This window comes from Mustela lutreola, chromosome 1, assembly GCF_030435805.1.
Source record: "Mustela lutreola isolate mMusLut2 chromosome 1, mMusLut2.pri, whole genome shotgun sequence".
Classification (NCBI taxonomy): Eukaryota; Metazoa; Chordata; class Mammalia; order Carnivora; family Mustelidae; genus Mustela; species Mustela lutreola.
Window position 1 is genome coordinate 27059597 of NC_081290.1, and position 14613 is coordinate 27074209.

At 44.4% G+C, this 14613-nt stretch overlaps 1 protein-coding gene across 1 annotated transcript in view; it reads right to left on the reverse strand.

Moving 5' to 3' along the window:
* The window catches only part of CWH43 (cell wall biogenesis 43 C-terminal homolog), a 57487-nt gene that overhangs the window by 17776 nt on the left and 25098 nt on the right, over positions 1-14613 (reverse strand). The window contains exons 10-12 of the mRNA XM_059161761.1: positions 6058-6163; positions 4705-4840; positions 2900-3049 (exon numbers count right to left, since the gene is read on the reverse strand). Coding sequence (XP_059017744.1) covers positions 2900-3049; positions 4705-4840; positions 6058-6163 — 392 coding nt within the window. The remainder of the gene's footprint in view (positions 1-2899; positions 3050-4704; positions 4841-6057; positions 6164-14613) is intronic.

The following is a 14613-nucleotide window of genomic DNA, read 5'->3' on the forward strand; positions in this document are numbered from 1 at the left end:
ATTACCTGGTGACTCAATTAATTGCAGAAAATAACATTAATTTTAGTTACGGTGTACACCTAAATGCTTCTAAGGAATGCTGCGATTTCCTATCTGTTGGTGGTAAAGAGGTATTTGTGTAGTTTGTAATTTAAAAATTCTTGTTGAATCAGCTAATAACATGCATAAAAATTCCATAATTCACTCCTCATATGACTTCCCATTTGTATGCTCTAATCACTAGGTAATGAAATCTCTCAATATTTATTCACATAGTGATTTTTTACTAGTATTGTAGAAAACAACGGCAAATGGAAACATGTAATGGTAGCTTCTCCGTTTATTCAAAGGATGACCATCTTCACATCACCTGTTGGGGGGAGCTACAGTGCTCACGCACAGGGTATCAGCAGAGCGGTGACTCCCGGGGCAAAGACCATGCCTAGCTCTGTGCCTGGAACACGGCAGCTGCTTGATCTGTGTTTGATGAGGTCATTCTTTTTCACACTATCCAACAGACCTTACATTTAGAGTTCTCTGATTTGGTTTAATAACAACGCCGGTATGAACTAAGCACTTACTATATCCATGTATTTTGCATGAGATAATATCTCATTTAATTCTCATAAGAACCCTATGAGATCAGTATGTTACAAATGTGACAATGGAGGCCCGAGACAATTAAATAACCTGGTGAAGGATACACCTCCAGTTAGGATTCAGACCAGAGAGTCTGATTTCCATGCTTCCCACGGTCTGGAGTTCCATGCTTCTAGCCACTCAGATACACCGATTGCCTCCCTGGGGTCACCGCTGCTCAGGCTTAGCTAGCGTTGTTGCTGCCATTGCCACTGCACGTGTGCACACAGGTGTGCACATCCTCATGCACGCATGGTTATGTGTGCGTGCGTGTATTACCAAATCAAGTGAACAAGCCAGAACATGGGAAAGGTGTGTGGATTAGAGAGCTTTACATACGCGGTTGATAGAAAGTTAGAAAAAGTAACTCTTCCCTCCCCTTTTCCAAGCACCTTCTGAGGGCTCTCTTTTTTCTTCTCTTTCAAGTCTATTTACATTTTGGAGGTTAGAAGGAGTTAAACATGGCAGGAGGAAAAAAGCAAAGAACAAATGGGAAGGGTTCTAGTCAGCCGTTTCTTAGATGAAGACCTTGCAACTTGAAACACAAAAGCTCCTATTTTTTAAAAGCCAAACCCAATGCGATATAAGGTCAGCAGAATGGGTTTTTGAATGCCTGTTCTTGTGATGTGAAAATTATTGAGAGAAACAGAGGCGCTTCTTCAAACAGCTTTTTAAAGGTCTTCGGTATCATCTGTCCTCTAAACACCTTTCCCATTTCTAAAGAGACACGCAAGGGTCCAGTGACGAATGGTTCACTTTATTACATTTGGATGGTTTGTTTATGTTACTGAGCTGTGACTTAGCTCAGAAGATATTCAAGTATGCCTTCGCAGATCCAAAGAATGCTGGGAGAGAACCAGAAAATACGGGAGCAGACACATTGGTTTTGTTGAGGCGAAGCTTACAATACAGCGGTATTATTCTGATGGTCCTAGTGTGACTTTAAAGCTCTGTGGCCTCTTGTCGTTGATGTGGACAGGACCTGTATGCCCTGTCTCATAGCACTTTAGGTTAGTATTTTTTTTTAAGATTTTATTTATTTATTTGTCAGAGAGAGAGATCACAAGTAGGCAGAGAGGCAGGCAGAGAGAGAGGAGGAAGCAAAGCAGGCTCCCCGCTGAGCAGAGAGCCAGATGCGGGGCTCAAACCCAGGACCCTGAGATCGTGACCTGAGAGGCTTAACCCACTGAGCCACCCAGGCACCCCAGGTTAGTATTTCCAATTGTTATGACAGAATGTTTAGCATGGCGGAGTATAAATTATACACTTTTATCTTTACTTTTATGATATACAGTTGGCATTATTCATGATTTATTCAGTACAAAGTCACTGGTTGTAAGTATCTTCCTTCGGGGATAAATCTCACTCCCCATTCCTCATGTCTCTTTACTGAAGGACTTGCTTAGAAAACCACGCCTGGCCTCTCTCTCTCACACCTCTCACTTTTGGGGAGGACTTTCCTAACTAGTTCAGTTTGGCAGAATGAACTGGGTGCACCTGCCTCAAATCCTCCCCCTCTCCTCTCCCTGCAACCTGCCAGCTTGTAGACCGGGTGCTTCTGGCTTATTCTCTCTACTGAGGGGAGAGTTTGACGGGGCAGACTCTGCCCCTCCCACTCGGTCTGCGGCTCTGGGGGAGTCGGTTTCCTGTATTGTTGGGGGGATGTTTCAGCAGGCCCCTGGGGACAAACTTAAACCGTGCCGCCCACATTGGCTTATCAGAATTAAGAGAGAGTCTGATCTCCCTGCCAGATTCCCCTGCCTACCCATTAGCGGACTGTGAGAACAGGAGGTCAAAGGGGATATCGTTTAGTACCCTCAAATCCCAGCAGTAGTAATCCTGTAGGAAAAGAGAATTTCCTTTTTCTGTAGTCTGGTTTAGCATGTGGCCAAGTACGAGCCGGCCTCGAGCCGGGTCTGCCTCACGCCGTGCTGCACCATCCTGTCTGACAAGTCATCTACCCTCTCTCAGTCCACAGTCTTTATCTGTAAAATGGGACTATAATGGTCCTAACTGTGTACAATAATGCACTTAGCACAGCACCTGCTCAGCCACTATTGGCTCACATGGGACCCTGGTCACGGCCCTGGACCCTCACTAAGGACCGCCTGCATCTCAAAGGTTTCTATGCCTCATTCTTAAAACCAGCTACAGATGGAAAAATGCTTGGGGAGTAAATTAAAAAAAAAAAAAAAAAAAAGTCAATGTATGGAAATCAAAGTAGTGTGTTAATCATATTTCTTGGGATTCGGGTACTATGAGAAAGACGGAAGAAACGCACTCGTGATTCCCAAAGTGTGTCACCACAAAATCCACGTGTTTGCCCGAGATGTTCACGGTCAGCGTGATGGCTGGTGCGATCTCGCCCTCTGGTGACGGAAGAAGGTGATGCTCCGATCGCACAATGGGAAACCGGGACAAAACCATGATCCTGCATTGGAATGAAAGGAAACATGCACATCACCGTGGGTCCCACCATATCAGGGAGACAGGCATAAGCTCAGGTGTTAAAAAGGGACATGTCACACTTCAGGCAAACCGCTGAGGGCCATTTAGAGCATGAACGTGCAGTCGGCTAGACAGGGCAATAAATCTCCACTCTTTAGCATGTCTCGCTGTGTCCCTAAGCACAACGCCATCAACTCTGCTTTACTAAATGCTACGGAGACACAGAAAGGGCAGACTTAGTACTACACAAAATCCGTTTTCCTGGCATTGTTACTCTGCCAACATATTTGCATAAACCGTTCTAATATCGATCGGCACATTTGGGAATGTACAGTCTTGCCAGCAAGGACACAGTGTAACAATTCACAAAAGTAGAAATTCCGAACTGTCTGATAAAGATAGGAAAACGTGTCCTACCTCGCTCCACGACCAAGAAGTACGTTTGAAAAGGATGAGCAGAGCTCTGGCCTCCGCCAGCGCTCTTCCCCCACCGCATGAGGGCGAGCACTGGCCCCCGATGGAGTCCCTCCAGCAGGAGCGTCTCTGCAGCGACCTTACAGGAATCTACACACGTGTCCAGCTGGCCTCGCCCCACTGGGCCCTCCAGGCTGCACACAGCTATCTACTGGACGTCGCTTAACTAACCCAGAGGCACGTCAAGTTCAGCACAATCCCATGGCTCTGCCCGGTCAGTCCTATCCCAATACACAGCGTCTTCTCTACCAAACACTCAGGTAAAAACACACCAATGCTGCCCTTGTCCCTTCCCGGCCCCTGACACCTCAACCACCAGTAAGTCCTGTCAGCTCTGTTCCAGAGTAGTTCCAGAATGCGCCCCCTTCTCTGCATGTTCAGGGCTCCCGCTGTCACCTCTCACCTGTCCTAGGGCCTCTACCTCCTCACCTGTCTCCTCGCACACTCCCACTTTTGCCCTCAACAGGCTCTTCCAGGAGCAGCCAGAACGAACTTGTTAAAATGCAGGTCAGATCAAATGGCTCTTATCTAAAACCCAGCCAATGGTTCCCCATCAAAACTGAATTACTCAGTCCTCAGCATGGACTACGGGGCTCTTTAAGATCAGGGGCCTGCCCCTGACCTCATTTCTTACCAGCTGCCCCTCTGGCCCCACATTCAGGCCCACCATGCCTGATCCTGCCTCCAGTCTTTAAACTGACAGTTCCGGCCTTTTCCCAAGGCTGGATCCTGGGTCCTCCTCGGGGCGGGGTCTTCCCAGTGACCATTCTGACCATGCCCCAGCCCCTCCTCCCCAGTCACTTTCCTTTTCTACCTAGCACTCACCACCATTCGAATTCTTATTTATCTCCGTGTGTACGTGTCTGTTTTCTGTTTCTTCACACTGGGACGTAAGCCCCATGCACCCAGCATCGGGGCAGACAGGCTCAGTGCTGAAACCTCAGCTCCTACATGGAACAGTTTATAACCCTGAAGAACTTAAAAATATCCCGCAACAGGGACACCTTTCAAACAATCACAGAATGTGCATTTCTTCCACACCTCCTCATCCCCCCAGGAAGTCTCCTGGGACATACTCATAGGACGAAGGTATGACAACATGAACGTTCCACTCGAAGCCAGGGCCGCCTGGTGTTCGGGGCTGTGTTCCCAAGGTACACTCACCCCCACGTGTGATCCCGCGTGCTTGGGCCAAAGTCAGTATAGAAACCCAGCTTCTCTCCTAGCCACATGGTTAAGTCATTGTTCCCAATGTAAGGCTTAGAGGCATCACTCTCCAAAATTGTTATGAAATCTGCACCTATTCAGGAAAAAAAAAAAATGCACACAATGAGTAACCACAGCTGGCAAAAGCAATTAGCAAAACTTTATTCTTAAACTCTTTGCCTTTCCTCCTAAGTAGAGAAAAAAAAAAAGAACCCCACAAAGTAATTTCTAATGAGTCACTAACGTGAAGCTGATCAAACCTGAGCCATAAAAGGAGTTTTCCCATGTTTAGAATGTAATTAGAACATAGGATACCTCGAAGAAATTCAGGAGAGGATAAAAGCATAGTTTCTAAATTTTCAAGTATTTCTAACCTCTTTCCCTAAATTTCAAATAAGCATAATACCTTTCTCAAATAGCCAGATGATGCTCAGAAATACCAGAGTGTACGCAACAGCATTTAGTCCTGGGCTTTTCAGAGCCTGGCCAGAGGTACCTCAGAGGCCCACAATCAGGACAAAGGGCCATGGAAATTTCTCAGTGCACATTAGAATCGTACAGACCCCCAGCAATTCTCAGGAGACGTGGTCATCATTAAGAATAAGCAGCACAGTTTAGTCCTTTCTGTGTCTTGCTCCCCGCTCCATGAAGCTGATCTGCATCTGGGAGAGGATGCTTTCTACATGGATGAACACCCCAGGGCACAGAAATTTAAAAACTGGTGCTTCGGCTCCTGCGAACAATCTGCTTTACAAAGGAGCATCGCTCTGACCCGGTCTGCCTTCTAACCCAACTGCTTTCTGATCGCCAGCAGTGGGTCCCCGAGCAGCAGAAGCCAGCAGCAGGAGTATCTCTCAGAGCGCAGGCAGGACAAGAACTCCCTGCAGATACTCCAGAGGAAGCTTTGCTCAGAACCAATGGAACGTATCGCTTTCAAAGACAGATGTGGTCATCCTTCTGCAGCTGCCTCCCCAAGGAAAGCCTTTCTAAGAGATTAGTTTACGACCCAGCAAACCCGCCTCCTATTACTTATGATCTTGTTCATAGATTTTTTTTTTTTGAGATCTTATTTATTTATTTGAAAGAGAGAGAGAGCATGAGAGGGGAGAAGATCAGAGGGAGAAGCAGACTCTCCATGGAGCTGGGAGCCCGACACGGGACTCGATCCCAGGACTCCAGGATCATATCCTGAGCCAAAGGCAGTTGCCTAAACATAAAAGCCACCCAGGCACCCTTTATGATCTTGTTCAAAATAAAAATTAACAATAGTAGTTTCTCAAAACCTGGAACTAATTCCAGGGAAAGACTTACCTGTTTGATTGAGTACTTGAGCTGATCTTTCTAGACTGGACCATCCTTCATTGTCGTAGCCAAACCTAAGAGGCCAGATGGCGGCTGAGACCTCTGTGGTTGGTGCCTGAGGAATAGTTTTAAGGGGAATTTAGGATGACTGTGCTATCGTGAGTGCTGTGAAGTGTGTAAACCTGGTGATTCACAGACCTGTACCCCTGGGGTTAATAATACATTATATGTTAATAAAAAATTTAAAAAATTTTAAGATGACTATGAACAATGGCAGTTTTCTCCACCTCTCTACCGAAATTCAGAATTTGGCAAAGGAATTTTCTTAGTGAATTTGCCCACATTATATTCATAAAAATAGGGAGCTATCTGCTAGATGATATTCTCATAATAAATCTTCTGTGCACTTCTAGCTTGCGCTTAGAAGTTAGGAGGAATATTTGGAAAGTGAGCACTTATAACAAGCATTGTCTTTGTAATAGCAAGAAAATAGAAGCAACCTGACTGTTGTTTCAATAGGAAAATGGATGAGCGAGTGGTGTCACATACGTAAAATGGTATAGTCCACAGCTCCAGTAAATGAGTTAGGGCTGCGTATTTCCATATGGGTGAATCTTATAAAAGTGATTTTAAGTTAATGTATATGTCAGGTAAAGTCATTTACATTTAGGTAAAGTCAAAAACATGGAAAAACAGTATCCTCTGGGGCTGTATCGTAGATAGTAACAAGATAAATTAATGTATGAAAATGATAAACACTGTATTCCGGTTAGAGCCTACCCTTGCACAGGAGGGGAATGAGATCACAGGGAGTACACAGAGTCCTTCAGCGGATCTATAGAGCAGTCTGCTGGCTCCGAGTCACACATGTTGTTATTCCCCTACTGTTCTGACAAGGCCAACAGGAGCACAGCCCTCTCGGAGGCTTCATCTTTTGGGTCCATGGGCTGAGTCAGAGAATCACTGCCCAGCCCAAACCATCCATCTCAAAAGAGTACCTAACTGGTCTATAACAGGGATCCTGAGAAAGAGTATGGCGAGAACAAATCCATCACCACAACTGGAAAAGCAACTTAAAGTCGACCATACAAGTTCGGACTGGGAGAAAGATCAGTAATAATCTCTTTGCAATAGAGGGCCACTACGTAACACAAACAGCTCAGAGCACCAGCCCCATAAGCTGGGCTTTCCATCCTTATGCAGGAAAGATTATTCAGTTGAGTGAGTATCATATAAAGAGAATGGAACCATCAACATGAATTTCAAGAGGCGTGATTATATTCATCATGCTATCCCTTTTTGCAGAACTCTACCATTAACCCTGGATTTCATCACTCCAAAACCCATTATTCTTTCATTCCTCGCCTATCAATAAATGCCACCACCTTCGACCCCGTCACTCAAGCCAAAGCATGGAAGTCATTCCTGACTTCCCCATCCAGCAACAACGAATCCTGCAGCAAATCCTATCAACACTACTTTCAGAATATCACTGACTCTGGAACAACATGGGAGTTAGGGGCGCTGTCCCCCTGCACCGTTGGGAATCTTTGTCACCTTTGTCACCTTTAACTCTCCTTTGAGGAGAGTGTCACCTTTGACTGTCCACACTTAACTATTAATAGCCTCCTGTTGACTGGAAGCCTTACCCATAACCTAACAGGCAATAACACATATTTTGTCCATTATATACCGTATTCTTACAATAAAGTAAGCTAGAGAAAAGAAAATGTTATTAAGAACATCATAGGGAAAAGAAAGCCAACGTTGGTGGCATCACAATTCCGGACTTCAAGCTCTATTACAAAGCTGTCATCATCAAGACAGCATGGTACTGGCACAAAAACAGACACATAGATCAATGGAACAGAATAGAGAGCCCAGAAATAGACCCTCAACTCTATGGTCAACTAATCTTCGACAAAGCAGGAAAGAATGTCCAATGGAAAAAAGACAGCCTTTTCAATAAATGGTGCTGGGAAAATTGGACAGCCACATGCAGAAAAATGAAATTGGACCATTTCCTTACACCACACACAAAAATAGACTCAAAATGGATGAAGGACCTCAATGTACGAAAGGAGTCCATCAAAATCCTTGAGGAGAACACGGGCAGCAACCTCTTCGACCTCTGCCGCAGCAACATCTTCCTAGGAACAACGCAAAAGGCAAGGGAAGCAAGGGAAAAAATGAACTACTGGGATTTCATCAAGATCAAAAGCTTTTGCACAGCAAAGGAAACAGTTAACAAAATCAAAAGACAACTGACAGAATGGGAGAAGATATTTGCAAACGACATATCAGATAAAGGACTAGTGTCCAGAATCTATAAAGAACTTAGCAAACTCAACACCCAAAGAACAAATAATCCAATCAAGAAATGGGCAGAAGACATGAACAGACATTTCTGCAAAGAAGACATCCAGATGGCGAACAGACACATGAAAAAGTGCTCCATATCACTCGGCATCAGGGAAATACAAATCAAAACCACAATGAGATATCACCTCACACCAGTCAGAATGGCTAAAATCAACAAGTCAGGAAATGACAGATGCTGGCGAGGATGCGGAGAAAGGGGAACCCTCCTACACTGTTGGTGGGAATGCAAGCTGGTGCAGCTACTCTGGAAAACAGCATGGAGGTTCCTCAAAATGTTGAAAATAGAACTGCCCTATGACCCAGCAATTGCACTATTGGGTATTTACCCTAAAGATACAAATGTAGTGATCCAAAGGGACACATGCACCCGAATGTTTATAGCAGCAATGTCCACAATAGCCAAACTATGGAAAGAACCTAGATGTCCATCAACAGATGAATGGATCAAGAAGATGTGGTATATATACACAATGGAATACTATGCAGCCATCAAAAGAAATGAAATCTTGCCATTTGCAACAACGTGGATGGAACTAGAGCGTATCATGCTTAGCGAAATAAGTCAAGCAGAGAAAGACAACTATCATATGATCTCCCTGATATGAGGAAGTGGTGATGCAACATGGAGGCTTAAGTGGGTAGAAGAATAAATGAAACAAGATGGGATTGGGAGGGAGACAAACCATAAGTGACTCTTAATCTCACAAAACAAACTGAGGGTTGCCGGGGGGAGGGGGTTGGGGAGAAGGGGGTGGGATTATGGACATTGGGGAGGGTATGTGATTTGGTGAGTGCTGTGAAGTGTGTAAACCTGGTGATTCACAGACCTGGGGATAAAAATATATGTATATAAAAAATATATGATTATAAAAAATAAAAAATTAAAAAAAATAAAAAAAAAATAAAAAAAAAAAAAAAAGAACATCATAGGGAAGGGAGAACACATTTACAGTCCTGGACTCTGGTTGTTGATACTGTACGTTTTCATCATCTGTTTACAGTATGAATAGTGGATCAGTCCCTGTATCACTGCGGATGGTACATATATTACTAACAGTAGACGTCAAAAATGAAAAGATAATGTGAAAAACAACTTCATATTTGCTTGCAGCTCTAACAGTTCACGCACTGAGAATGAAGAAGCAATAATGTTTGCTTTATGGTAAACTAGTGTAATCGATATGGTTGATTCACGGTAGCCTAGCCTATACGCTGATGAATGAATCGTTGTAAAATTTTTATAGCACACAGTATTACAGACATAATTATAATGCGGTATTGGAAACACTGTTACACTTAAGAAAATACACTTCCCTGTAATGATAGATTGATACATAGTTTCTCCAATTAGGAGAGAGAGAGAGAAAGAGGCATGCTGTATAGTAATATAATTCTTTGAAAGCAGAGTTACAGAACAGTAGGAAAATGAAGATGTTATTAATTTTACATCAGATATACTCACCTGCTCCCTACATAAGGACAGGCTGTCCACTTCCATGTGAGCCTTGTACACACCATTCTACTGATGAATACTTGGGCGACAGCACCGACGACGAGCTCGAAGGTCTCCTACAGTTCTTGCGTCCAGGTATCAGATTGCCACAGAGACGCACACATGCACAACGGATTTATGAAGTGTGCGACGTGATGATTACTTTCCATTGATGAAGTGAAAGTGGCGCACCAGAAAGGTCTTCATCCTCCTTGTCTTCACATCGAGTAGGCTGAGGAGGAGGAGGAGGAAGAGAACGGGGTCGTCTTGCTGTCTCAGGGGAGCCAGAGGTGGAGGAGAAGGAAGGAGAGGCAGGTCCACTTGGTGTAACTTTCTGGAAATACAGTCATTTTTGTCTGGCTTTCTTGCCTTTCCAGTTCTCTAAAAAATGTTTCTGTGTGGTCCAATCCTTCTTCCACCGTCTGCTTTAGGGTCAGTGCCCTTGTCATCAAAGGATGTCTGTCATCAAAGAAATCAAAAGCCATCTTGCATAGTCAGACCCCTTCTGCTGGATTGGCTCATGTCGGTCTATTTTCTGTCGCTGCTGCTTCCAGATCTTTCTCATGACCTGGCACTGGTGCAGAAGCACCCATCTCCAGTGGGCCATCTCCTGGGCATTCTTCTGGTGTGCTGCCTGTCAGCTCTTGAGTTTCTCCAAGATTCGTATCTTGACACCCTTCAGCATCTGCCGGTTTTGTTGTTACCCACAGTCCCTTTCATGAGTCCCTCGACCGGCTCTTGTCATAAATCCTGCAAAGTCACGTACGACATCTGGACACAGTATTCTCCAGTGGGAATGGATTGTCCTGAGCTCGATGGCCTTCGGGGCTTTTACTAAACAGTGGCCTCTCCGGTGATGTAATTTTTCCAGACTTCCACGACGTCGAACCTGTCAGGTTCTCCTCCACAGCGTTAACAATCGTTCATAGACTACTGTGTGTAATGGGCCTGAAAGGGCTGTATGACTCCCTGATCCCTGAATCAGAGACGTGCGTGGGGGCAAGTCATCTTCGATGACTTCGATGACTTCAGTGCTGAACTCACAGTGTCCTGCATGGCCGGGGCATCATCTCCTGTCAACAGAACTATAAAAGGCAAGGTATTTTCTGACTTTGGGAACCAAGCATCGATGGGACCAATCCAGAAAAAGGGCTCTCTGTGCCCAGGCCTCCTTGTAGTACAATCAGAAGACTCGCAGCTGGTGTTTATCTCTGCCCTTCAAGGCTCAGGATGAGCAGCTTTAGGGATAAAGAGAGCCCTTGACTAAGCCCAGCTGTATTTGCATAGAACAGGGGAGTTAGTGCAGCTCTTCCTGTCTTAAATCCTGGTGCTCGCTTCTTTTCCATACTGACAGATGTCCTTTGTGGCATTTTTTCCCCCACAATAGGGCACTTTCACCTGCATCAAAAACCTGTTCAGGCAGGTATCCTTTCTCCTCAGTGACTTTCTGAATGGTGTCTGCGAACTCATCTGCTGCCTCTCACTGGGCAGAAGCGGCTTCCCCTGTTGTCTTGACATTTTTCTAAGCCAAACCTTTCTAAAATTAAATTCTCCAGCTTTAGATCTTTCACCTTCCTTTTGCTTTCTTGTTCTATAAGGATTTCACTTTCTCTCGAGTCACCTTAGTCCAGAGGTGTGCCTTTCTTACAGCAAACCAGCACCCGCACAAAAGTTGCATTTTCAGTATGAGATGAAAAGGTATTTTGCCAAAAGTGCAAGGTTTCCATGCCTGCGGGTGTGGCTGTGGTACACACTGTGTGGTCTATCCGCTTCTTTCCAATTTCACTGCCCATCGCATCCATCCAAACTTCCACGGTTTCTCCCCTGAATTCCCTTTTCTTCTTTTGCAGTGGCCCTTACACTGGCTTCATTTCTCGCAAGATATTGGTGACGCAGCTGCAGACCCCGATCTGTAGGATGTCCGGCAATTCGACTTTCCCTTGTCTGACCGTCCTCTGCTTCTTGGAGTCCTTCTAGCATCACTAGTGACACTTTGTATGAGTCCCATGGTGTTATTCAAGGTCTACGCATATTGTTTACAGTCAAAATCATGAGAACCACAAAAAATCACTTTTTTAAAAATATTTTATTTATTTATTTATTTGAAAGACAGCAAGAGAGAGAGAGCAGGGGGAGGAATAGAACAAGATGGACAAGTATATTCTCTCTGAGCCTGACACGGGGCTCGATCCCATGATTCCGAGACCATGACCTGAGCTGAAATCTAGAGTCAGCTGCTTAACTGCCTGAGCCACCCAGGTGCCCCAAGAGATCACTTTACTGTGATAAGAAATTTACTAGAGAGACAAACTGCTCACCTGGAGATTAGCATCACACTGCATTTTAAGCTGATACAACACTTGAGCCCACTGCGGCAGCAACAGGAGGTGGCTATGAAATTGTTATGGTAGCACAGTATGTACTACAGCTAATTTTATGCCGTTAGGATTTAATAGTGCAGCTTTGTGTTTGCTTACCTTTCTCTCCCCTACAAACGGTGCCATGCAAGGTCTGGGTTTGTGTATGCAAATTTTGATACTTTTTACCTTTTTCTAATAAATTTGTGTATGCTTCATTAGTAAATGACAAAATAGACTAGTAGCTATTTTATGCATTCATAACACAACTTTTTCTGAAATTTTTCATTATTTCTAGGTAGTGCGCTTTGCCTACAAGTTTTTTCAAATTGTTACAAATCTCCAGAAAAGGTTCCAATACACTCATTGAAAAAAATCTGCATGTAAGTCTATTGGCGCAGTTCAAATTCGAGTTGTCCAAGGGTCAACTATATGTTCTAAGTCTCTCCGCTTCTCTCCAACTCCACTGCCCACCAGACCCATCCAAACTCCCACGGTCTCTCTCCTGAACAACTGAAAAAGCCTAATAACTTCTCTCCCTGCTTCTACTCTACAATCCATTCTGCACAGAGCAGAATGTGTGTGCGTGCGTGTGTGTGTGTGTGTGTGTGTATACACACATATATATCATGTATCTTCATGCTCCTAATCAAAATACTCCAGTGGCTTCCACTGCAAGAAAAATTAAATGAAGATGCCTCATTGTGCTCTGGGAGTCCCACTATGATAGGACCCAGGCCAGCCTCTCCTTCCTCAGCTTCTCCCACTCTTCCCCTCACGCACCAAGTTCCAGTCACACCGGCTTCACTGGTGGACCTCAGACACACCACGCTTCTTTCCCCTCAGCCCTGTACACGCGTGCCCTCTGCCCAAATCTTCTTCCCCTGGCTCTGTGAATAAGTCTCAACTCAAATCTCATCATGTCCTCAGAGCAGCCTTCTCTAACCACCCAGACCGTGTTCCTCTCTACTCCATAATCCTATCTGATTCTGAGCATCCTGACCTAACGTGATGGTCTTTATTTGCTCCCCGGAATACCACCTTTCTTCCCTACCAGAATATAGGCTCCATGAGGGTAGGGGTCTGGTCCAGCCTGTTTACTCCTATTTCTCTAGAACCAGGCACACAAGAGACATTCAGTAAGCATTTACTAAATGAATGAATGAATGAATGAATGAATGAACGAGTGAATGAATGAAAAGAACAGGTATTAAATCCAACTGAAATGAATGACTCCTTTTAAAAAGAGTCCCTGGCTGACATTAGGGGTCTTCTTCTGACTGACATTATGTTCCAATAACAACTAACAATTAAAGGACAAAAGAGGCTGCACCAACTTGCATTCCCACCAACAGTGTAAGAGGGTTCCCCTTTCTCCACATCCTCTCCAACACATGTTGTTTCCTGTCTTGCTAATTTTGGCCATTCTAACTGGTGTAAGGTGGTATCGCAATGTGGTTTTTATTTGAATCTCCCTGATGGCTAATGATGGTGAACATTTTTTCATGTGTCTGATAGCCATTTGTATGTCTTGATTGGAGAACTATCTGTTCATGTCTTCTGCCCTTTTTTTTTTTTTTTTTTTTTTTTTTTGGTGATTGCCTGTTTTGTGTGTGTTGAGTTTGAGGAGTTCATTATAGATCCCGGATATCAACCTTTTGTCTGTACTGTCATTTGCAAATATCTTCTCCCATTCCGTGGGTTGCCTCTTTGTTTTTTTGACTGTTTCCTTTGCTGTGCAGAAGCTTTTGATTTTGATGAAGTGTGAAGATTCCTCAAGAAATTAAAAATAGAACTTCCCTATGACCCTGCCATTGCACTCCTGGGTATTTACCCCAAAGATACAGATGTTGTGAAAAGAAGGGCCATCTGTACCCCAATGTTTATAGCAGCAATGGCCATGGTCACCAAACTGTGGAAAGAACCAAGATGCCCTTCAATGGACAAATGGATAAGGAAGATGTGGTCCATATACACTATGGAGTATTATGCCTCCATCAGAAAGGATGAATACCCAACTTTTGTAGCAACATGGATGGGACTGGAAGAGATTATGCTGAGTGAAATAAGTCAAGCAGAGAGAGTCAATTATCATATGGTTTCACTTATTTGTGGAGCATAACAAATAGCATGGAGGACATGGGGAGTTAGAGAGAAGGGAGTTGGGGTAAATTGGAAGGGGAGGTGAACCATGAGAGACTATGACACTGAAAAACAACCTGAGGGTTTTGAAGGGGTGGGGGGGGTGGGAGGCTGGGGGAAGGGGAACCAGGTGGTGGGTATTAGGGAGGGCACGGATTGCATGGAGCACTGGGTGTGGTGAAAAAATAATGA